We start from the raw sequence: 23,262 nt of genomic DNA on the forward strand, positions 1-23,262 counted from the left end.
TTTAGGAGGCTTTTGGCCCGCACCGCTTCCTTCAAAGTTGCGAGTCCGCCCCCTCCTCCGAGAATGGTATCGGCGGATCGTTCAAATTCTGCGTTCTCGCTCCTTCTCTTTATCTTTAACTCCGATTCCCATGCTGCGCAAGGTCGCTTTGGTGCGATGGGAGAGGTTCCTCCAGTCCACCACCAATGAACGAGCGGAGAGGAACCACCGGGGAGCTCCCTGTTCGTCCGGCTTCCATTGGAGATTCCGGAAGAGAGGCCAAAGGCATACCCGAAGACATTCCCTTGATCCTCATACGCCACCGAGGGTGGTATGGTTTGCTGAGAGCTGCCATTTGCGGGCTTGCTAAGAGGTTCAGATTCCTCTGAAGGACGACCAAAGATCGGCACGCTCTACTCCCAGTCTACTAGGCCTCGATAGCCGTTGCACAATTGTGGCCAAAATGCCACATTCAAGCACAAGCAAGTGGGTCGCCACTCAAACTCCACTCCTATTTCACACTTCGTACCATTATGGGTTTTTTATTTGTGACACCAAAAACCCAAAAAAAAATTATGTAACACCAAATATGAATACTGAGAGTAATTTATTTTAGAAGATTGTATACAGAAGCGCTGCAGGCCAAAGTCGAAGCTGATCCAATAGTTTGGAGGATTTCAAACAGAAATTTGATGGGAATACTTAATTGGGGTCGAAAATGGTAAAGCCATAAGGACTAGAAATGTGAAAATCCGATTACACAGGGACCAAAAGCGAACTTCTCAAAACATACAGGACCCTAAAATGTAAATTAACTCATTTATTGTTGCGGTTTCACATTTCGCGGAATTACTGAGCATGGTATTAGCATCCCAACGGTTGAAATAAATGAACTCCATACATAAGGTGCATCATGCGATCTGCATCAACATGAAGTTCTACTTCAACCTGTAATACAGGTCCTCTATATAGCTCCCGCTAGAAGTAGCTGATAGTCATTATTTGCCAAGGCCGATGCAGAGCTCGACGGCGTACCGACCTAACTCGCATCCCCATTTTAGCTATAGCTAGGAGCAGTTCATCCGCCACGCTGTTTCTTGCCAAGCAAGTAGCTAAAGGGAGGTTGACTGTACCTCCCATTCAGAAACATGTCGGCAATCACCTTGTACATGGCTTCCGTGAGATGGACTCCGTCCCAGTTGATGTACTCCGAGGGACGAGGGCAGAGGTCAGTGGACGGCGTGCCACACGTCGCGAACGGATTGTAGTGATAAGGGTCCCCGGTACCGCAGCATGCCTTGAAAGGCTCCTTGAAGCCGTACTTGGCCGGGGTCTTCATGACCGAGTGGTACGCGTTCCAGTAATCAGCATAGACAATCACAGAATCAGGGAATCGCTTCCTGAGGTCGGAAATCTTGGCCAGGAGTGCGGCATTATGGGCGTGGGTTCGGTCATTCACGCTCTTCACGCAGCCTATGTCGTCTCTGTCGTTCTCGGGGGCCAAATACATGGTCAGGGGCAAGCAACCCGAAACCGGCAGACCTTGGACCACCATATACTTTGCCCCCCGCTTCAGAAGCGACTGCAAACCAAATGCAGTTAAAATCATATCATTGTGAAGTTACTGGCTATGGTGAAAATGCATCAGATTGATACTTGGATGACGTTATCGACATTAATTATCCGTGCCATCATCCAACCGAAAGTTCAAGCGCTTATTCAATGTTCGTCGAGGTTTCCACAGCAGATACATTTATGATCGGCCCACCTAAGTTAATTGAATTGAGATTATTCGACTCAAGGGACTTGCTGTCTGGCCAAAAAAGAAAGCAATCGGGTTCGATCCGGTGGTGTCGCCATGCTCCCTAATTAAGGCGCAAAATCAATCGGTCGAGGGTTTAGTACGGCAGACCCGAACAGATATTACCATAATTGGTGAACATCTAAAGGTATGAATGGACAAAACCCGACACTCGCTCTCTGCTCGAACATCGTCTGAGGATCGGGATTGACAGATCACTTCGACAGGGTTAGCGCGATTTCATTGCTTCTCTAAACAGTTGACACTGACCTAGATCTCCAAACTCTTCTCACTAGGACCATGACGGCAAAATACCAAGCTAAACAATGCGACTTTAATTCGACACTAACATTACGAAAAGCCAATTCGAATTAGCTAGTTTAACGTAGAAGTTCAGCTCAAAGGGTACCGGTGCCGGAGCTGGAGCACTGAATTATATGTCGAGCTTTATCAACTCCGTCATGGAATTTACTTCGTGCGAAACGCAGTCACGTTCGTCTATCTGTTTTTGTTTTCGAAGTTACCTCCAGAACTGCGGTGACGGTGGTGATGGTGAGCTTCTGGATGGTGTCGGCGGAGACGTTGGACCCGATGGTGTAGGCGTAGTCGTTGACGCCGATCTCGCCCACCCACACCAGCGCGTCCTGCAGCGCGCCCCGGCACGCCTTTCCCCTGCACCCCTCGTGGCTCTCCATGTACTTGCTGAACCAGAGGAGCTGCGTCAGGAGCGACTGCGGCGTCACGTCCAGGCTCATGTTGTTCCTCACGAAGAACTCGTGGTTGATGGCCGTCGAGCCGGCGACGGCGAAGTTGACGCCGCTGGCGGCGGCGGCGGCGGCGGAGGAGGAGGAGATGTTGCGGTAGGGGGGAAGGAAGGGGAGGGAGAGGGACTGGGCTACGAAGTCGATGACGAGGCGACCGTCGGAGTAGCGGTTGGTGGGGCGGTGGAAGAAGGTGACGCCGTAGGGGGGGCTGGAGACGTGGCCGTAGCCGCTGGGGCCGGACTCGGAGTGGGTGTTGCCGGTGTCGGTGAAGGAGTCCCCGAAGGCGTAGATCTTCTTGAAGGGGCGGGGCCGCGGGCCGGCCGCGGCGGAGGCGGGGGATGAGAAGGAGAGGGTGGTCAGGGTGACGACGGCGAGGGCGGCGAGAACTAGAGAAGAAGCGGAGGAGGACGGCGGCGGCGGCGACATTTTCGTCGGTGCTCGGTGCTCAGCTCTGACTGTGAGCTAAGCTCTTCCCCCCGGAGCGGTGCCGCCTATTTATGTTACGTCGCGCATCTATTTCATGAGATCCACGTGGGCCCCAGCACGGTCGTGATGGACCCGATCCAGTACATGCCGGTCCAACCAAGATTAGCCCGTGACTCGGGGTGCGCGAGTAACCGGTCGAACCAGCCGAGTGCTCCCCAAAAAATTGAGATACGCAACGTTTCTTGACAGAAGGCTAAGATTCAAGCTTATAAATGGATTTCACTCCATTCTTATCATGCCATGCGGTACGCTAATTATGTTTAACTACACGAATGACATTTCAAAAACCAAAAAGATGAGATTGATTATTAAGAGAAGTCACATTGGAAAATGCGATCCGTGCGTTGGAAGCCCGACATAATCATTCCTCATTATCTCTAGTAGGGGTATGCATGGTAATCGAAGCCTCTAAACAAGGAATAATGGGCCTAGTCCTAAATTTAATAATTGAATTGGAACCGAGTTGTGTGGTCTCGATTTGATTCTTGATTCTAAGTTGGAATTAGGAATGAGCAGTTTTGGATTTTATATAAGTTCCATTTGAAGTCTAAAACATATCCGTTGAAACAGGTGTTCATTTTTTAAAACGTGAAACCTATCCTACATATTTTACAACTTGCACCCTATCCTGTCATAGATTCCAATGTCTATACATGTTCTGCTTATATAATCAATTGAACGATTATAATTAATTATAACATTTAATGATCACCACTTACGGTTGCAATTTACTAACAATAGCTTATATTTATATGTATACACATAAAAATATGAACATTAATAACATAAAAGTCTTGGTTATAAAATGCAAGTTCAAGGCTAATGATTTCATATTATGGTATAGAATATTATAAGATCGCGCAAAAATATAGATCAAGAAAAGTATTAAAATTTATTCTAAATTCTAAATTATAGATTACAGATTCCTCCAACTAAAAATCTAAAACTTACTCGTCGTGAAACTTGAAATTTACTTTATATAACTTTGAACCTCTAATATACGAGTTCCTATCAATCTGATTCTCAAATTTCACATCCTATTGTAGAACCATGGTCATTCTCAATTGAAACCGCCCTCATTGGAAACAGACGTAAATATTATATCTAGGGAATGGCACGTCTGTTGGGCACGTGCGCGTGCTCTCCTTATCAGCGGGCGACGACGGTCGAATTAAATTGCCTCGTCGATTGATTTCAGATGGGATGGGACGGGGAAGGTTCGGAGGCGGTGGGGCAATCGACTGCGGACCGATGATGCGATGGGCGAGTCCCATTGGCCGGCATTAATTCGGGAGGCCCTCGCGAGTTGGAACGCGGGTACGCGTCATAAATTCTTGGCGGGGGGACGGGGACGGGGACGGTTGAGGGTTGGGCTTTCGGTATTAATGCCTTCCTCGACGATCGTGTGATGCACCTACCCGTCCACCGCCAGATTTGGCTTACCATAAATGGGCAATTTGAAAGAACGGATCAAAAATATATGAAAAGATCACCTTAATCACTGTGCTGGGAAGAAAAGTTTCGATGAAAATCAAAAGACCTACGGATAAGAAAGGTAGAGTTCACGTTGGTATTTCGATACTAGCTATTGTCGTATAGGAGGGTATAGAAGAAAAATTAAGCGGAAATCATTTAGAAGAAAAATAGTGAGTGTTTAATCTGACGTTGGCCTTATCATTGACTGAAGCAAGCAAATTTACAAAAGACAGTGTATGAAATTCGATAAAGGAATCTGACGAATGAAATCGACCGCATATCTTCCTAGCTAAAAGGAAGATTGATTGATAATTTTAAATGGAATGGTTACTTTTCAATAAGGTTGTTAGTTTTTGGTACACGCAATTGCCATTTCTTCATTAATAACTACTTAAACCACAAATTAGTAATCAAATGGATAAATTAACTTCACCGCTTTATATGGGCCTTATGAATTCAAATCTGGAAAGGTAGTTAATACTTACTTAATCAATTTTATAAACATAATCACACGGTATGCACATAACTATGACCGTTGAAATGTAATTTATTCACTGGTAAAAGGCACAAGAGCTATTCTTTTTTGTGTTCCGGGGATTTCTTCTTCAAATCCTTTGGCAATATCGAAAAACATCATAAACAAGAATTCAATGTGCTTCGAATGTGGAAATTCAATTATGTAGCTTCTTCTCTAGTACACAAATCACATGTCTAATGATTAGTGGAACCCGGATGCATGTTGTTTTCACCGATTGACAATTTATCTCGTTTAAATAGTACATTTGTTGCATGGAGAAACATTTACACAATATGATAAAAAATATATGAAACTAGCATACCAGCACTGATGCTCCCATCTCTTTGTAACCTTCCACTCCTTTTGTAAATTAAGCTTAAAATAGATTACTTATATGAAATATCTTATCTCGACAATGATGATGAGATATCTAATCCATATGTCACTAGTAAAACCTTACTCGGCTATCAACAAGCATGTTCACTTTTCTCCAATAAAGTCTTTAGAGACTATGTTTAGTAGCTAGGAAAAATTCATAATAAGATAAAATTTATATTATCACGTGTTTGGTTCCTGTCCAATGCATCATTAAGTCGGAAAGCATGGAAGACTAATGAGAGGACAGCACACTTGTCTTGAATCTCTGTCATGATGGGTCACCAAGAAACCCACGTGGCTCGGGTCAAGCCAGCCCACTCGACTGTCAACACAGCTCAGCCCGAAACACCACGGCCCGAGAAGCCCAATACAAAGCCCGGCCCGATAACCCGAAAATTCAGCCCAATCCACTATGCCCTTCCCTCCTTCTTCGCAAGCCATATATAAAGAGGCGAAGCTAGGGTTTTGGAAACCCTTACCCTCCATTGCCGTCGCCACTGCGGAGCTGAACCCTCCCCCTTCAACTCGGCAACCATGGTGATCTCTCCTTCTCCTCCGGTCGAGGTCGCCGGTTTTTCTCGCCAAAAATGGTCTCGTTTCACGTCATCATCTCGCGTCGCTTTGTTGGCATCTGCAGGGTCCCAAGAGAGGCGGAAAGGCTGCGGTCGCGGGCAAGAAGAAGCAGGAGAAGGTGACGAACCCGCTGTTCGAGAAGCGGCCGAAGCAGTTCGGGATCGGGGGCGCCCTGCCCCCGAAGAGGGACCTGACCCGGTTCGTCAAGTTCCCGAAGACCGTCCAGATTCAGCGGAAGAGGAGGATTCTGAGGCAGAGGCTGAAGGTCCCGCCGGCTCTTAACCAGTTCACCAAGACGCTCGACAAGAACTTGGGTACGACGCGCCGCGTTGTTTTGGCTGCTGACTGACTGCTGCGGCTTGCTATTTTCGCAGTTCTGAACCGTGGGGGATTTTGATTGGGATAGTATCTTAGTTAGGTTCTTTCTGCAACCTGGAATGACAGGAGCATGTTAAGATAGGGCTTTCGAAGTTTGATTATCGGCAATAGAGCGAGTAACACAGTTTATACTGTATTTGGCTGTTGAATTTGTGATTTTAATTCATTTCCCATGTGGAGTAAATAGTGATTCGTCTATCGCACCATAGGTGTTTCCGAAGGATTAATTCGGTCTATTCTTATGGAGCTTCACGGGTTGTTGCTTTCCAGCTGGTGAATTGTTGTAGATAAATCGTGTGGTACAAGGAGCTACATTGTGTTATATATGGATGGTATTGATCCTCATACTTGTAGATTTGTTGTTTATGACTCATGTAAGCATGCTTCATCGTCATGGCGGTTGCTTTTGACTAAATCAATTATAGTCTGATCAAGATAAATGTTTGAGTTCTACTTTAATTTCTCGTGTCTGTCTAGATTTGATCTCCAGCTGTTTTTCCTTGTAATGCTGCACACAATTAGATATTTCTTGTATTGATTAGGTATTATGGAGTAATACGACAATGAGAGAGTATCTCACAAATTAAATTCGAGTCCCTAGATATTGTCATACATTTCGTGTCTATTATATTTATTAGCTCTGGGGAGATCTCCTTCAGCAGTTTGTAGCTTTTGTGCCGGCATTAGGACTCGTGGCAATGGCATAATATGTTCTGCCTCTTTTTGTTCTATTTTCCCATAGTGATCCGAATCGTCTGCTTGTTTTACTCTTTTCCTTTTCAACGCATGGCGCATATGTGTGCTGCCTGCCTGCCTGCTTACCTTTTTATTTGTTTCATGGGAGCAAACTCAATCAGTAAGTCTTACGCCTATGCAGCAACCAACCTATTCAAGATGCTTCTCAAGTACAGGCCCGAGGACAAGGCTGCAAAGAAGGAGCGGCTCTTGAAAGAGGCTCAGGCAAAGGCAGAAGGCAAAACTGTTGAGGCCAAAAAACCAATTGTTGTGAAATATGGGCTTAATCACGTCACTTACCTCATCGAGCAGGTTTTACTTTTGTATTTTTGGTGGGTTCTTTTTTCTCTCCATATTGGAAAGTAAATTTAAGTCAAATAAATTTCCTTGCAGAATAAGGCACAGTTGGTGGTTATTGCTCATGACGTTGATCCGATCGAGCTGGTTGTGTGGCTCCCAGCATTATGCAGGAAAATGGAAATTCCATACTGCATTGTGAAGGGCAAGGCACGCTTGGGAACGGTAATTGCACTGCCTCCGGTTGCCTTGTTTTCTGAATTTCTAGCAACTGTCTCCTCAACATCATTTCTGTATCTCTGTAGATTGTCCATAAGAAAACTGCATCTGCATTGTGCCTGACGACGGTGAAAAACGAGGACAAGCTGGAGTTCAGCAAAATCTTGGAAGCCATTAAGGTACGGAAGTTCTGCATCTGCAGAATGAGGATAAAGAGTCCCATTTATAGGTCTCTTGAATTCTGCATTATGATACTGATATCTGTGATTTGCTCTTTCAGGCTAACTTCAATGACAAGTATGACGAGTACAGGAAGAAGTGGGGTGGTGGAATCATGGGTTCTAAATCCCAGGCCAAGACCAAGGCAAAAGAACGGGTTCTTGCCAAGGAAGCTGCCCAGAGGATGAATTAGGGTTGATATCGAGCATTTGCTTTTCCTTAGGATCAAGCTCTCTTGAGTCTTTTATCCTGGTTTTTGGTTTGTGCCCTTGATATAAGAGTAGACGCAGAAGTTTTGGTTTCTTCGTGGAAGGTTGGGATCTAAAATATTCCTTGAGACATCGATTGTTGGCTTAAACTTGAAGTTTTAATGTACTGTAGCCTTCTTCTTTTACGGGAGACTTGTCTTGATGCCTTTATACCTTGCACTGTCGTCAATCATGCGCATCTGTGGAGCTTGGTATCGGTTTCCTGATCATGGAGCAGTAGCATTTCATTTTTTTCTTCAACACTAGAAATGGATTCTGCATCCTTGAGCTGCTGAAACCCTTTGAAATGAAAGAGAATCAGCTTCCCTCCGATAACCAATCTTAGTATCATGGGGATGGTTCGTGCGTGGAAGAGGTCGAATGATGTTTTCCTCCAAGGCTTTAATTAGACTTCTCTAGAAGTGTTAGTTTAGTTTGACTGCGTTTGTCTTCGGCCCATTCAAATATGCAAGGCTTTTTCGGGGTTAAGTTTTCTCTGGAGGAAAAAATGCCCGCCTAGTTAGGCTGCGTTTGTTTGTATTTCTTTTTTTTGTTTTTAAATACTTTTAAATTTTTTTTTGTTCTTTTGTTCCCGGAACAAAAAAGAAAAAACAAAAAAACACAAATTTTGTGTTTCTTGTTTCCGAAACACAAATCAGAAAACAAAAAAGGAACAAAAGGGAACATGTCTCCTCCGAGCCTCTCCTCGTGCAAGCGTCTCCACCGTCAAGTCGTCTTCTCCCGGCGCCTCCCACTCTCCGGCGCCGACCCGCCCGCCTCGTCTCGAGACCATCCTGCTTCTCTACCGTCGTCCTCTCCGACGCCGACAAACCGCTGGCGAGCGTCTCCACTCGCGAGCGGGTGACGGCCGGGTCGCGGTGGGTCGGCGGGCGGCGGCGGCGGTGCGGGGCTCGCCGTGGGGTCTCGAGCGGCGACGCCTAGGAGCGGAGCGGCGAGGACGGCCTGGTCGAGTCGTGGGCCGACGCGGGTCGACGATCGAGCGGATCTCGAAGTCGTGGGTCATGGCGCGGTGAGATCTCGATGCGGCGATGGCGAACGAGGCTCGAGACCCGCAGATGCGCGATCGAGCGTGAGGCGGAGGGGCGGTCGCCGTGCGGTGGCGGCGAGGAGGCGTCGAGCGCGGTCGCCGATGCGGTGGAGGGAGACGACGGTGTGGCTCGGGTCACCGTCGGCCGGCGCGGCAGGCCGACCTCACGCCCGGGCCGGGCGAGCTCGATCTCGCCCGTGATCCGGCGAGGCCGAGCTCGCCCGGCGGCGGCGACGCCGAGCATCGCCGGGCCGGCGACGCCGAGCCTCGCCGTGGCGCCGCCCTCGTCGTCCCCGGTCGCCGGCCATGGCCGAGGCCGGCGACCGATAAAAGTAGAAAAAATGAAAAAGGAAAAAGAAAAAAGAAAAAGGAAAATAAGAAAGAAAATAAAAATTAAAATTAAAATATTAAAAAATTAAAAGAAATAAAAATTATACAAACTTACCAAACGTGTTTCTATTTATTTTTTATTCCCGAAACAAGTTTACCAAACGCGTTTTTGTTCGTAAATTGTTCCCTAATGTAAAACATTTTTTTCTATTTCGTTCCTAACAATTTTTAAACGAAAACACAAACAAACGCACCCTTAGGGCCTGCATGTTTTTGTTCCTCATTTCGTTTCGATCACTTTTTTTGTTTTTTGGTTGCGTTTCTGTTTTTTTTTTTTTTTTTTTTTTGGTTCCGGAACACGAAAAGAATGAAATGAGAAACAAAAAAATTTGTTTCTTGTTTTAAACGATTTTGAAGAAACGCATCTTCTTCTCTCTCTTCTCTTTTCTTCTTCTTTTTTTCTTCTTTTTTTTTTGGCCGATCGCTCGGCCTCGGCCATGGTCGGCGATCGGCCGTCAAGGGCCGGAGACACCGTCGAGGGTCGGCGACCTCGCCGGCCCCGCAAGGCCGCCGATAGAAGAAAAAATAAAAAGAAAGGAAAAAATGAAAATAAAATAAAAATATTAAAAAATTAAAAGAAACAAAAAATAATAAAATTTACCAAACGTGTTTCTATTCATTTTTTTATTTCCGAAACAAATTTACCAAACGCATTTTTCTCGGTCAAAAATTATTCTTCTAACATAAACACTTTTTTTTTTTTTATTTCGTTCTCCTAACAAAAAAAGAACAGTGTTTCATGTAGCCCCTTATTTAATATCCGTGCGTTCAGACTGTTTACGAGAATGTCATTCTTCTGATCGGGAATATGCTCGGGTTGTGAGGGCCAGGTCTTTGAGAATCAATCAAGCAGGACCTGCATGATTTAAGTATTTTCATTTGAACCTAAGATGCACATGGTAACGCTTCTTAGTCGGGGAACAATTTCTTTTCAAAAATAGTTATTTTTTATTTCTACTGGGAATAATTTCGAGTAAAATAAGGTGTTTAGTAACTATACAAAATTTCTATTCTAGAAATAGAAAAAGAATTGGTACGAAACTTCTTACGTTTCACCAAAAAAAGAAAAAAGAATTGATACGAAATGTTTCTTTTTTGTATTTATTCGTTTTTTATTATTGCTCATGGATTGCCGACCGCCGATTGCCGCCCACCACCGCCGCATGATCGGCCGCCGATCATCGCCGCCAACCGTCGCCAACAGTCCATCGGTTGCGCCGACCACCCGCCACCGAAGGTGGACTTCATAATTTGCTTTGAAGAAAATGTTTTTTATGTATGGTAGAATGCATTCTTCTCTACGGCAGACAGAACCCAAGTTAGTGAGTTTTAAGTCTATGGCCCCTTGGAAACAAACTCGAGTGGAAAGTACGAACTTTGGCTGAGTAATGAGCAAGCCTTCCACTAGAAGAACATATATAATCGAGCTGTCATTAGTCTTAGGGTCCATTCATTTCGCTAAAATATCACGTTTCCGAAAATATTCCTAAAATGACTATTTCCCTAGCCTTTTGACCGAAACCTAAACTTTGAATAGAATATATTTTCTACCGTTCGTTAGCTAATTTAATTCTTTGGTAAAAAATTATCAAAAATTGAATTTTAATATTTTTCATTGATAAAAATTAGTTATATTTTTTATATTTTTTTAAAAATGAATTTTTAATTATTTATATTTAAAAAAAATATTTTTTTTTTCCTTTTTCTTTTCCTTCCTCCTTCCTTCTCCTTCTTCCTCCTCATTCCTCATGCTGCCGCATGCCTGATGATAGTTGGCTACCTAGCGGTCGACCAAGACCTGATCACTAGATTCAACAAGCTCGAGGGTTGGCCAATCTCGCCCGAGCTCCACCGCCAGATCCAGTGAGCTCGCGACTCACTAGAGCCCAATGAACCCTAGCCTTGTTGGCCTAGGGGCTAGGCGTAGCCTCGCCGGCTCCGGGGCGAGGCCCAAGCCGACTTGTTGCCGCGGTCAATGACTAGCAGTGAAGAGGAAGTAGGGCATGTCGCAGAGATCAAGCATCGTTGGACAAGGGGACGCTCGCCGTTTCTAATCGTCGGCGTCGAAGGAGGAGGAGGACGAGATCAAAAACCCATGGCTTCATGAGGGTGGAGATCATCGGTGTCGAAAGAGGAGGAGATGAGATCATAAGGGTTTAATGAGAAAGATGGCAGAAATGAATAAGGAAAGCAAAAGATTGCACATGGGAAAATGATTTCCTCCTTTCAAAAGAGGAAATTATTTTCTACAATCTGATGGGGAGATTTTCCATTGATCAGAAAATATTTTCTTTGACCATCTATTTTCTGCCATCCGAACATCGGAAATTTCAGAAAATATTTTCTCGAAAATTGTTTTCCGTGAAACGAATGGAGACCCTTTGGGATATCGAGGGGCTTATTGATTTGGCAACACATTATAGCACTCGGGAGAATCACCATAAGCCTAAGATAATAGTTCAACCTGACAATGGAAAAGAAGACAAGGATGCTTGGATTACGGAAAAATTGTGAGTTAAGCATGAACGAGTCTAAAGTGTGAGATCCATAGGGACTTAATAATAAACCTATCGAAATGAATTTTAGAATGATAAAACTCGAAATAATATGGATGTTAAATAGCGTTTGTAATTTATTTAAATTCGATTCATCTCTATGCCCTCACTTAATTTCGCATTTGCCTATTCATTTCATCACCTCAGATTAATTCAAAAGCATTTTAGTAAAATGAGTCGGATCACTAAATTTATATTGCGTAAAAGTAAATCAATTCGAATCGAAATATTTTTGAAGCCGACCCACCGTGGACCCATCGACTCAAAAGAAGCATCCTCCGTTGCCTTAGTCCTTAAGGACTCCTCGGAACATTTCCCATTTCTACGCGCACATCCAACGCGCCACGGAGAAAGAGTCGCGGGTCAAATCGGCCTCCGCCATTTGGCAAAAACCCAGAAAGGGAAAAGAAACATACCATCGTACCTGATAAATGCCCGAAGCCGTTCATCGACCAGGAGGACAAAATGACACGACGAAACGGACGCTAAAACCCCATCGCCTCCAAAAGCATATTTCCCAAGCGGGGGGCGAATCCGTAATTCCGGAGCTCCTCCTCGCCTTCGTGCTCTTCCCGCGACCTCCGCATTTCTTCTCTTTCTCTCGTGTTTCTCTGCACTAAAAACCTCTTTCCTGTTCTTTAGAATTTCAAACCCCTCTCTCTCTCCCTCTTTCCGACTTCGCTTTTCCACTGCTCCCGAGCTCGCTTCCAGATCCGCACCCTCCGCCGTCGACGGATTCCGACCCGACCCGGCCCGGCCCGATCGGCGTCGCTCCTCAGCAGCAGCACGCGTGCGCGCGGCCGCGGGATTCCGGCCTCCGGCCTCCGTCCCCCTCCCCCCTCCGGTGGGAGGAGCCATGGCTAGGTCACGCGAGAACTGGGATAGGCTGGTCAGGGCGGCGCTGCGGAGGGAGCAGCAGCTGGCCGCCGGCCGCCCGGGCCACGCGCGGACCCCGAGCGGCATCGCCGGGTCGGTCCCGCCCTCCCTCACCCGCTCCACTAACATCGACATGATCCTGCAGGCCGCCGACGAGATTCAGGCCGAGGACCCCAATGTCGCCCGGATTCGTAAGGGCCTCTCTTCCCCCCTCCGAGCTGTCGTTCCTGCTGTAGCTCCGAGCATTTATCCATCTGATTCTCGGCTCCCGTTTTTTTTCTTTTTTTTTTTTTGGGTCTGAAGTATGCGAGCAGGCGTATTCGATGGCTCAGAATCTGGATCCCGGTAGTGAAGGTCGAGGCGTTCTCCAATTCAAGACTGGCTTGATGTCTATTATCAAGGTAGGGACTGGACGACTGGATTTGAATTGAGGCGTCGGCCTCTCTTTCGAGTTTCGTCATTTCTTGCTATCGGATTTTAGTTCTCCGGACGGTGGCGGTTGTTCTTTTTATTCTTTTCTTTTCTTTTGTTGGGTTTTATAGTCGTAGTCTGAAAAACTGGATCCTGCTGCAGCAAAAACTTGCCAAGAAGGATGGGGCGCCAATCGATCGCAATCGGGATATGGAAAACTTGTGGGAGTTCTATCAACGCTACAAGAGGCGCAATAGAGTCGATGATATGCAGAGGGAAGAGCAAAGGATGCTCGAATCCGGGAGCTATAGTGCTAATTTCGAAGAGTATGGAGAACTTCTGCTTGCCTCATTTACTCATTATCTGTCTTGATTGCCTAGCATAATGTTTTATTACATGAACTACCCCATGATTTCAAGGATCATGGGCTTTTTGTAGGATGTGACTCGATCAATAAGACCAGTTAATCCTAATATTTATAGGATATCATGTTTATTCAGAGCAAGACTATTGGCTTTTGGTAACTACTGCTTACACAAAAGATAATGCCTAATGAAATGGATTCTTAATATTGGAATGGCAAAAACACAAAAGGTGGCAATGGAGGATGCATCATCTTGACCCCTTGAATCTTCAGAAAGTTAGATGTATGCCAGTGACATTGGGTGGCTACAAAATCCGAAAGTAATTCTTCACCTTCTCACCAAAACATGAATATATATATATATTTTTCAAAAAATCATAAAAAGGTCTATGTGAATCTACCCGACAGAATTGATATGTTGTGAAAGTTTTGGGTGTTCAGGGTTGAAAAAGGATATATATTTTTGGTAAGGGTTGAAAAAGGATATTGAAGTGCATGAGTCGCAAGATTTTGATTCCGCACAAAGGAAAAAGTAGAAGACAATCTAGATGCGCCTTGAACTGATGAATCAACAAAGTTGGCAATTTGTAGTCTGTGAAGGTGAAAGTCTTCCAATGTATGGGCTTTTGTCAACTGTGAAGTTCCTTTTACTCCTCAGCTCTCGATTTCTTATCCTCCATGAAAATGATAGTAATTATGAACGCTTGTTCTTCGAGATTCCCTTGCTTATAATGTATTTTCTTCGCGATTGCTCTCTTACTGTCTTTTGTCATGAAATTGCGAACTGATGTTACTCCTTTATGGCTGCTTGACTAGATAATTGATATCAAGATGGATCTTTCCCCTGCAGTTCTAGAATGGGGGCAGGGAATGTCTGGCTCTTTCATGTTACTTTCCTGAGGTGGTTGACTATAGTACTTTGTCTGCAGGTTGGGACTCAGATATGCAGAGAAGAAAAAGGTGTTCAGTACCTTGAGAGCTTTAGTTGAGGTCATGGAGACACTTGGCAAAGATGCAGGTCCTGATGGTGTTGGAAAACTCATCCAAGAAGAGGTTATCGATCAACATTTTTGGGTTTTATCAGGACATCGTAGAGTTACTTTAGACAAACGCATGCTTTCTCTTTGGTCAATAGCTTGGTAGATGTTAGGTGCAGTGTGGGAATGGAAAGGCTTCAGTTTAGATTTCATGATCTTGTGATGTCTGAACTTTTTCTAGGAATACAGCTGTGGTTTTAATTAGTGAAATCCTTGGTAAGTGTGATCCCATGGGATTCCTTCAATTGTGAATGTTCTCTTTGAAAGGTTGCTTTGTTTGTGTGTGTGTGTGTGTGAGAGAGAGAGAGAGAGAGAGAGAGAGCAGGTGGTGGGGAATGAGAGGGCTTCTGTTAGTATTGGATCCTTTCCATAATTAAATGGATGGGTGCCTTCATTATGACTTTGGGTGGTAAGGATGAGATGGTCATTCTGGATGCTATACTATAGCTATGTGGTCTTCCTTTTAGAGAGTAAAGCTTTTTACTCAAGTTGTGCTGAAAATGGGTTAGTACCCACTCATAGACTTGCCATGTAATTCATCATTACTTACAGGAAGTTAGAGAAACTAGCTTTTTCGTAATTCCACAATTCAATCTTCATAATTACAGAAGAACAGCATTTTCCAAACAACTATATTAGTTGTGAAATTTTTTATCATGCTGTCGTGGCATATATGATTGTTTTTATTAGGTATAGTACTTACATAGTAAACCCTTTATTAGTGAGACAAGCCATGGTTGCTATTTTTGTTGCTGGTGTACTACTGTGCCAGGTTGACTCTGTATTTTAACATAAACAATTTTGTGAATTTTTGCAGTTGCGAAATATCAAGAAATCTGATGCAGCAATGGCTGGGGAGCTTACTCCTTACAATATCGTTCCTTTGGAAGCACCGGTGCTTTCTAATGCTATCGGCATATTTCCAGAGGTAAGTTAATCTCCCTTTAGGGGGTCCTAGTTACCGAAGTCTCTTGATCAGAGATTCTGCCCTTCTTTGGGAAAGCAATTGCTGTCATGCACTAGAATGTTCATTGTCAAACATCTGCCAGCTGGAAGTGATCCTACTGTCTTAGCTTATTGGTTTTTGCTGGTCACCATTTCCCTTTTTTTCCAAATTTTCTAGGTTAGAGGTGCCATATCAGCTATCCGATATGCTGGTCACTTCCCTAGACTTCCTGTCGAGATTTCTGGACAGCGGGATGCTGACATTTTTGATCTTTTAGAATATGTGTTTGGGTTTCAGGTATGTACATTTCATATTCAACTATTCACTTAGTTTTATTTTTTTATTTTTTTATTCCTCTGGTTAGTTGTGGAGTGCAATAAACTGTTTTCATACCTCCGTTCATACTCAGATTTCTTTTGGCATACCACCATCAGAATTCTTGACTGTAATCTGTTGAAGAATCAATAGTCCTTATCATTATGCATTCTTGTGATCACTTTCCCTTTATCTGTGCAATGTATATCATATGAGGTGCAATTTTGCTTATCATGCATGCACCCTGCTTTGAGTGGATCTAGATATTGATTTTAAGGGATTTCATGGGGCTATAGTAGGGTGGTTCTATATGATGTGCATAAAGGAGGAGAGAAGAGAGAATGAAAGCCAGGTTAATGATTGTAGGAGGATTAAAAGTAGTTACATTGACCTGATAATATCTCTTCTTGCGCAAGAAAAGTACCTGTATTGTTATGTAATGTCTATACTACAATGCTAATAATTGCACCTGGCTATTCTTTCTGGTGTCAAAATATTCACAATCATATTATTTTACTTATGGGCATTACACAATAAACTTCCTATATAGGACAAGATGCTGCATACATTTTTAAAAAGTTTGGAAGATGATATGCAAAACTATAATCTTTGTGTAGTGGTTTAGACTTACAATGCTCTGTTTTTAAATAGATGGGTTGTATAGCAATGCCCACCAGTCCATATTTTATAGTCTCTTGAGTGAGCGCAGATTTCTGTCATTTGCTTCTCCAAATGTTTTTCTTGGATTAAGCTCTTACTAGTGATTGCATGATCTTATTATGAAGCTAGAGTAGATAGTAAGGATACAAGCCAGAAAATATAGAAGGGAGGAAAGCAGGTACAAGGGTTGGACTTGCCTCTTACTGGCATAGTTTCTGCGGAACTTCTCTCCGAAATTATCACACTTGCAATTTACCTTTTTATATACAAATACTTGTTCAGTTGAACATTTCACAAGTCATAGGTAGCTGTTCTTCTCTCTAGCATACCTATAAAGGACTGGTGGATCAACCTTTGTGCTGGTATCATGACTTCTGCTTCAGAGATACAGCTCTTCTAACTCTTTCAGTGGCCTCACCACAAAATATTTGCCAGTGCTAATTGAAGCTTGTCAATGTAACCTATTGAATAATATTGTGTTGAGGAGTTTTTTAGGTTTTGCACCTTTTTCACTACATGCTGATGATAACGAGATTCCCTTGCAATGGGTTGGTTAATCAATTGTCTAGTTGCCAATGTCTCCATGGATTTTGTCTTGTTTTAGTTAAATGTGCAAGGTTTAATAAATAGTGGTAATCATTTAAAAGACATAGGATATTTCAGTTGAGATTAGCTGGTGCCATTTTCCCAGCCTGCCAGGTAGATTCTTTGTAGTTTCTGAAGTGCGACTTCACTAAAGACATTGCTTGTCCATGTTTTTCTCTTTGCTTGATAATAACGTGTGATAATATAATTTTTGTGCCTTTTATTTTTGTAGCAGAAGTACGATAGGGCATGGTCACCAACTATTCTGTCCATTTTAATTTTTTCATCGAAGATGATTGATAGGATGATCTAATTTTTTGTTTTATCTGCAGAAAGACAACATAAGGAACCAGCGTGAGAATATTGTTCTTGCTCTAGCGAATGCACAAAGTCGACTCATCATATCCGTTGAGCCCGATCCTGATCCTGTTGGTACCTTTGCTTTGAGACAAATTCTATATGGAAGAATTTCTACTGTTTCTCCTCACTGTTAAAGTTGCTCATGTTATTTGCTTTGCATACAATCTTCACATGCAGTTATTTGGTGAAATTTTTCTCCTTGATTGTCATAATATCTAAAGAATGAAGAGGTAGAAGGTGATTATTGCAATGTACTTACTAGTTTTATGTGCTTTTATGCCAACTATAATTGCGATTTCAGGTAGTTTGTTGGATCTTTTCAATATCAGTTTTGTTTGAAATTTATAGTTTGACAATTGTGGTATTCAAATTAAGCTAGGGATATTAATAGCAAATTTGTTGTATTTGATTTGGCCTATCTTATTGTTCTTCTCCCAAGTGTAGCTTTCTCTTAAGTAGACTACATGCATCTATGAGTTCCATTTGTGGTCCGATCCTTTTATGTCGGGTCCTGTCACTTGATTCATGGAGACTTCTGCAGGTGAAATTTTGCTGTATTTCCACCAAAATGTATGCCAAGATGATTGTGTGATAGGGATTGTTGAAAGGACAATATGACTCATGAGTCCCTCTATGTATAATTAGTTAAAATGGGTTTGGGAGGGTATGTGTCTCAAGAATGGATTGGTTCACGAAATCAACATAAATCTTGTCAGAGCATCTGAATTTTTTGTTACAAAAGGTTCCTTCTTTGAGTCTCATGGGAAATGATTAAATACTGTCCTCTTTTGGTTCCTTCTTTGAGTCTCATGTGAAATGATTAAATACTGTCCTCTTTTGCAATGTTTCAAAGTGATTCTCGTTACTAAGGATTCTAGAGGAGCTTGTTGACCAATCAGTCTCCTTCTAGATATTTTTGTTTCGATGGAGTGCATTCTAATCATTTCTTCAATAGCTTCACGGGGAATAGATCTAAAGAGGCAGGTTGCCTGAGATACATCCTAAAGCATATCTGTTGGTTTAGAAATTTTTTTGGGGTTTTATCTCAAGTTGTAGGAATTTGTTGATCAGTGCCATATTTAAGATTCTAAACAAAGATTTAACTGCTGTCTGCATTTTACTGCCTGGATGTATGGCCTCTTGGTGCTTATTTAAAAAAAAAAAAAAAGCTTTCCATGGAAACATGTAAATATATGATCTTTGTTCTGCATGGGTCGGTGGCTGAACCCTATCTGGTCTATCTTTTGATCCAGAAAATAGATGAGAAAGCAGTCAATGTGGTTTTCTTGAAGGCACTGGATAACTACATTAAGTGGTGCAGATACTTGAGGATTCGACTTGTTTGGAATAGGTTAGATTGCTGCTTTTGGAGACTTACTTATGTCCTGATTTTCTGTAATTTCATTTGTCTTGATCTAGCTAATGCTTTTATCTTCAGTTTTGAAGCAATTACAAGGGACAGGAAGCTCTTTATGGTTTCATTATACTTTCTTATATGGGGTGAAGCTGCAAATGCGCGTTTCCTTCCTGAATGTATCTGTTATATCTTTCACCATGTAAGTCCTTTCAGTTTGCTGTTCGATTGTTTAGACTTGTCCTTGGGCACTTATTCCTTACACGTGTAGTTGTAGTATCTTCAATTCTCTTGGTTTTGGGTTCTGGCTTGGGAATGGCGACGCTTGAATCAAGGTCAGCACTTGAGGAAGGGTTGCCTCTACCAATTCAGCAAACTGATGGTCTTGAGCATTAGACTATTTTATAGCTGACCGTACTTGATGCGTACTTCCGTTGCCAAAAGATGTCTGAAGTCTGTCTTGACATAGGGTTGCAACATTTCTTATGATGTGAATTTATTGGAGAATAGGACATTACTCAATTTAATATTTACTAGGAGTTACAAGCCAAGAAAGTAAGTCTAATGTCTACCAGTAGTCTAACATAGGAGAGTGCCTTCTTTGATATCCTGAAAGTTCAAAGAAATTAACCACCTCTTCTATAGCTTATGGGTCAGTTTCAGACCAAAATGGAAAAAATCGAGAAGACATGAACTTAGTAGCTCTGTATTTTTTTTTCTTTTTTAATTGGGTAATGTTTTGTCAAAGCACAGGAAGCTGACAATTTCTCTTCCAGTTATTTCACCTCCATCATTAATCTTGTTCATTGCTCTTTGAACAACATATTACGGCTTCCATATGTATGACCTGTGAACTTCTTTGAAGAAATACCATTTCCCAGTAGCTGGCTTCCCACCTGCATCTTTTGTTTGCCTGTCATATTCACCTTAATTTAACAAATAGGACAAATATGAGAACATCTCTGTTCATTGAGTTGTCGAGACCTCTCGAATTCACACTTGTCGTAAATCTTCATTCTAATTGTGAGAAGGCATGAGCATATCTATTGTGATGAAGTCCTGTGAAAACCAATGTCATTTTGTTTCCTATGAAGAAAAACAGGGTTTGGTCTTTCAAGGTCTTGAAGCATCATATCTGTTATAAAGAGATCATGCATTCGTTTTCCACGCTTGTTAAGATCATTTTCAATGCCCTAACTCCATAAGCCATTCTCCCACCTTGAAGCTCTATCAACTGTCACTGAGATTGCCCTGTTAATATATTTCAAGAATTAAGTCTGTGACTGCTAGGGGAGGTTGGAAATTTTTCTTTGACCAAATTTTTGTCCCTCTTATGCTAGCCCCAGAAAATTCTTTTGAAGACTTTTGACCTGTTAGCAATGGTTTACCTTCAAATTTCAATTTTTCTTGAGGTCAATGCTGTCATTTCTCGAAGTGCAATTTTCTTTTTCCAATATTTCGAGAGTTTCGGTTCAGATGTCAATTTGAGTTTGTTCTAGGTGCGAGTTGAGGAGTTATTTGTTGGAATGCATGCTGCCCATATAGAATTCTGAATATGCATTGCCTCATGGATGGTAACAAAATCGCTTTATCTTTACAGATGGCAAAAGAATTAGATGCAATATTGGATCATGAAGTGGCTAACATTGCTTCAAGCTGTGAAACAGAAAGTGGTCCAGCATCATTCCTGGAGAAAATAATTCGTCCTATATATGATACCTTATCCGCGGTGGGTACTCCTAGTTATTTTGATGATTCCTTTCTGATTTGGAAAGATGCCAATATTGTTTTGTTTCCCCTTAGAGTGTCGACATTGTGTTGCTGTTTTTTCTTCGAATGCTCTTGAGGCCATGGAGTTTCTATGTAGTCTCTTTTCAGATCTCTCTGTTAACTTTGAGATTTCACTGGAATTACTGTCATTGTGTGTTGTATGTTTATAGGCTTTCGTATTCGACAAAATGTGTGTTAGATTGATTAAGTTGATAACTTTACTGACATAATAAAAAAAAAAATTCTCATTATGCCATTTCTATTTAATTGTGACGTTGGGTTGTTCTGTATGTATATTTTCATCCAGGTGTACGTTATCTGCCCTTGCTATTGTGCTAACATACTCTCAAGAGTTCATCAGCTTCATGATGTGCTTGCATTGCTCTTCTTCAGTCCAGCCTTTTTTCCGTTTCTTTTTTAGCTGAAGATGGGCAAAAAATTTAAGCCTGTTGGTTTCCTTTGAGAGACAATTGTTGCTTAAATTAAATAAACGGATGTGACAAGACTGAATTAAATAATTTCATTTAGCATGTCAATATTATTAAGTAAAGCGAAGTAATTTGAGTCACACTTTTAGTTGGCAAATTTGTATTGTAGTTTGTGTATTTTCAGTTACTTTCTGTACCAAAATTTTCACTTTGGTTTAATGCAGGAAGCTGCTCAAAATGATAATGGTAGAGCTGCACATTCTAAATGGAGAAATTATGATGACTTTAATGAATACTTTTGGTTTGTTCTCCTACCTGATATAAACCTTTTCAAATTGGTAAATTTGTTGTGCGAATTTCTTTGTTTTTAAATTTCTGCTATTTGGATCTGTTGCAGGTCACCTGCTTGTTTTGAGTTGAGCTGGCCTTTCAAAGCCGGATCATCTTTCTTCCAGCGCCCTAAAGGGAGGAAAAGGGTTTGTTGTAAATCAGACCTAAATTTTCTATCTGTTATGCTAAGCATGGGAATTCTGTTGCATTTTAGTGTATTGGAATTTGGTGTTATTTTGAGTTTTTTTTGACATGGATTATGTTGGGAACATACCAAAGTGGAGACGTGTGTCCAGTATTTGTAACTTGTTCATAGACTCATTATTAACTGAACATAGGCTTGTAAGTAGAATTATCATATTTTTCTTTTTAATGGCTGGCATTGCTTATTCTCTAATTTTAAGGAAAAATTCCAAATAAGGGCCTAAAGTAGAAATTGTTTCAAATGAGAGTCTGAAATGACTATATAAGTTTCAAATAAGGATCCGTCTGTCCAGTTGGTAAAGGGTATTTTTGTCTGTCTTTTTTTTTTGTTTTTGTTTGAATTTCTTCTCTTTTTTCTGGTTTTCTCTTCTTCTTTGCCGGTGGTTGGATCAGCCACCGGCAATGCCCAGAGAGGGCTGGGCGAGGCCCACCCTCACCAGTCACAAGTAGGGGATAGCCTTGCCTTGGCAAGTCTTCGCCCTTGGTGAGGCTGCCCTCGCTAGTGGCCAGTGAACAATGGACTTGCCCGGGCGAGGCTGCCCTCAAAAGCTATAGGTGGGGATGGCATAGAGGCCGACCTCAAAAGCAATAGGTGGGGTTGGCCCTCCACAACTCTGTGATAGGGTCCCTTGCCCATGGCCGGCAACCCCTCGCATAGTGGTTGGCAATGTTGCTGGGCCTTCACCGTTAAAAAAAAACAGAGAAAAAGAAAAAGAAAAAAAGAGCAGAGAAAAAAAGAAGGAAGAAAGAAAAATAATAATTTAAAATAAAAATGGTCCTTTGACAAAAATACCCTTTGATTTGGCGATCAACCAGCAAGGTCAGGCCTTTATTTGAAACTACCATAGCCACTTCAAGCTCTTATTCAAGCTCTTATTTGAAACTAATATGGCCATTTCAGGTCCTTATTTTACACAGGGTCCACTTCAGGTCTTTTTTTGAGAAAATGAAGGCACTTTGGGTTTTTATTTGGAATTTTCCCTAATTTTGATGGGCGATGTTTCATTGATTATTATCTTTACTGTAAATATCAAAGGACTGGGAACCTATATTTGAGTATTTGGTCACATCAATGGCTTCGTTTGTTCCAATTTTGCCATATGGATTTGAGACTTCTAATTGTTGAGCTTTGAGTCTTTTTATTTTGTGCTTTATGCTCTGAGTGATCGCGTAAGATGATCCATGGAGTGTAGCCATTTAGTGTCGATAAGCTTGTGTCGCTGTGAACCGTTCAATGCTTGCTTTCGTCAATATTTTTGTGGATTGTACATGAAGGGCTGTTGCAAACAAATCATACAAGTAGATTATAAATATACAATATTGTACTTGACGCCATTCATTCTTGTTGTTGTACTTTTAGAGTTCTGAGATATTCCATCTTGATAGTTGCACATTTCACTGACTTGCATGCATGTGAAATTTGCAGACTGGGAAAAGCACATTTGTTGAGCACCGTACTTTTCTTCACTTGTATCGGAGTTTTCATCGTCTTTGGATCTTCTTGGTGTTAATGTTTCAGGTAGTTAGATAATAATACAACTATATCAGGTTCAATGCTA

At 42.2% G+C, this 23,262-nt stretch overlaps 3 protein-coding genes across 7 annotated transcripts in view; 2 read left to right on the top strand and 1 right to left on the bottom strand.

Moving 5' to 3' along the window:
* Window positions 1-818: 818 nt before the first annotated feature.
* Window positions 819-3,012, bottom strand: LOC104417172 (GDSL esterase/lipase At3g48460). Its single transcript, XM_039307785.1, has 2 exons — window positions 2,305-3,012; window positions 819-1,561 (listed from the first exon to the last, which is right to left on the bottom strand). The coding sequence occupies exons 1-2, from the start codon at window positions 2,968-2,970 to the stop codon at window positions 1,058-1,060; spliced, it is 1,170 nt and encodes a 389-aa protein (XP_039163719.1). The 5' UTR covers window positions 2,971-3,012; the 3' UTR covers window positions 819-1,057.
* A 2,840-nt stretch (window positions 3,013-5,852) lies between these two features.
* LOC104417183 (60S ribosomal protein L7a-2) lies at window positions 5,853-8,237 on the top strand. The gene is made up of 6 exons (XM_010028500.3): window positions 5,853-5,938; window positions 6,039-6,288; window positions 7,230-7,399; window positions 7,481-7,609; window positions 7,690-7,782; window positions 7,884-8,237. Exons 1-6 carry the CDS (start codon window positions 5,936-5,938, stop codon window positions 8,013-8,015), a joined length of 777 nt encoding a protein of 258 aa, XP_010026802.1. The 5' UTR covers window positions 5,853-5,935; the 3' UTR covers window positions 8,016-8,237.
* Window positions 8,238-12,607: 4,370 nt separating this feature from the next.
* Window positions 12,608-23,262, top strand: part of LOC104417191 (callose synthase 10) — a 29,981-nt gene continuing 19,326 nt past the window's right edge. For 3 of the 5 annotated variants that reach the window (XM_010028515.3, XM_010028511.3, XM_010028521.3), the window contains exons 1-13: window positions 12,608-13,130; window positions 13,243-13,340; window positions 13,513-13,676; window positions 14,644-14,767; window positions 15,569-15,679; window positions 15,875-15,994; window positions 17,590-17,685; window positions 18,871-18,968; window positions 19,056-19,173; window positions 20,572-20,700; window positions 21,394-21,470; window positions 21,567-21,645; window positions 23,130-23,222. In XM_010028515.3, the coding sequence (XP_010026817.2) occupies window positions 12,920-13,130; window positions 13,243-13,340; window positions 13,513-13,676; window positions 14,644-14,767; window positions 15,569-15,679; window positions 15,875-15,994; window positions 17,590-17,685; window positions 18,871-18,968; window positions 19,056-19,173; window positions 20,572-20,700; window positions 21,394-21,470; window positions 21,567-21,645; window positions 23,130-23,222 (1,518 nt within the window). In that variant the 5' untranslated portion in view covers window positions 12,608-12,919. The remainder of the gene's footprint in view (window positions 13,131-13,242; window positions 13,341-13,512; window positions 13,677-14,643; window positions 14,768-15,568; window positions 15,680-15,874; window positions 15,995-17,589; window positions 17,686-18,870; window positions 18,969-19,055; window positions 19,174-20,571; window positions 20,701-21,393; window positions 21,471-21,566; window positions 21,646-23,129; window positions 23,223-23,262) is intronic. The other 2 variants (XM_039306452.1, XM_010028507.3) reach the window with 2 other exon arrangements.

Source organism: Eucalyptus grandis, chromosome 2 (assembly GCF_016545825.1).
Source record: "Eucalyptus grandis isolate ANBG69807.140 chromosome 2, ASM1654582v1, whole genome shotgun sequence".
NCBI lineage: Eukaryota > Viridiplantae > Streptophyta > Magnoliopsida > Myrtales > Myrtaceae > Eucalyptus > Eucalyptus grandis.

Excerpts from the sequence above, each read along its gene's own strand:
- LOC104417172 (XM_039307785.1), bottom strand. The coding sequence starts at position 2,970 with ATGTCGCCGCCGCCGCCGTCCTCCTCCGCTTCTTCTCTAGTTCTCGCC. Across the intron at positions 1,562-2,304 it reads CCGTCACCGCAGTTCTGGAG|TCGCTTCTGAAGCGGGGGGC; the intron begins GTAACTTCGAAA and ends TTTGGTTTGCAG.
- LOC104417183 (XM_010028500.3), top strand. Across the intron at positions 6,289-7,229 it reads GACGCTCGACAAGAACTTGG|CAACCAACCTATTCAAGATG; the intron begins GTACGACGCGCC and ends ACGCCTATGCAG. Across the intron at positions 7,400-7,480 it reads TCACTTACCTCATCGAGCAG|AATAAGGCACAGTTGGTGGT; the intron begins GTTTTACTTTTG and ends ATTTCCTTGCAG.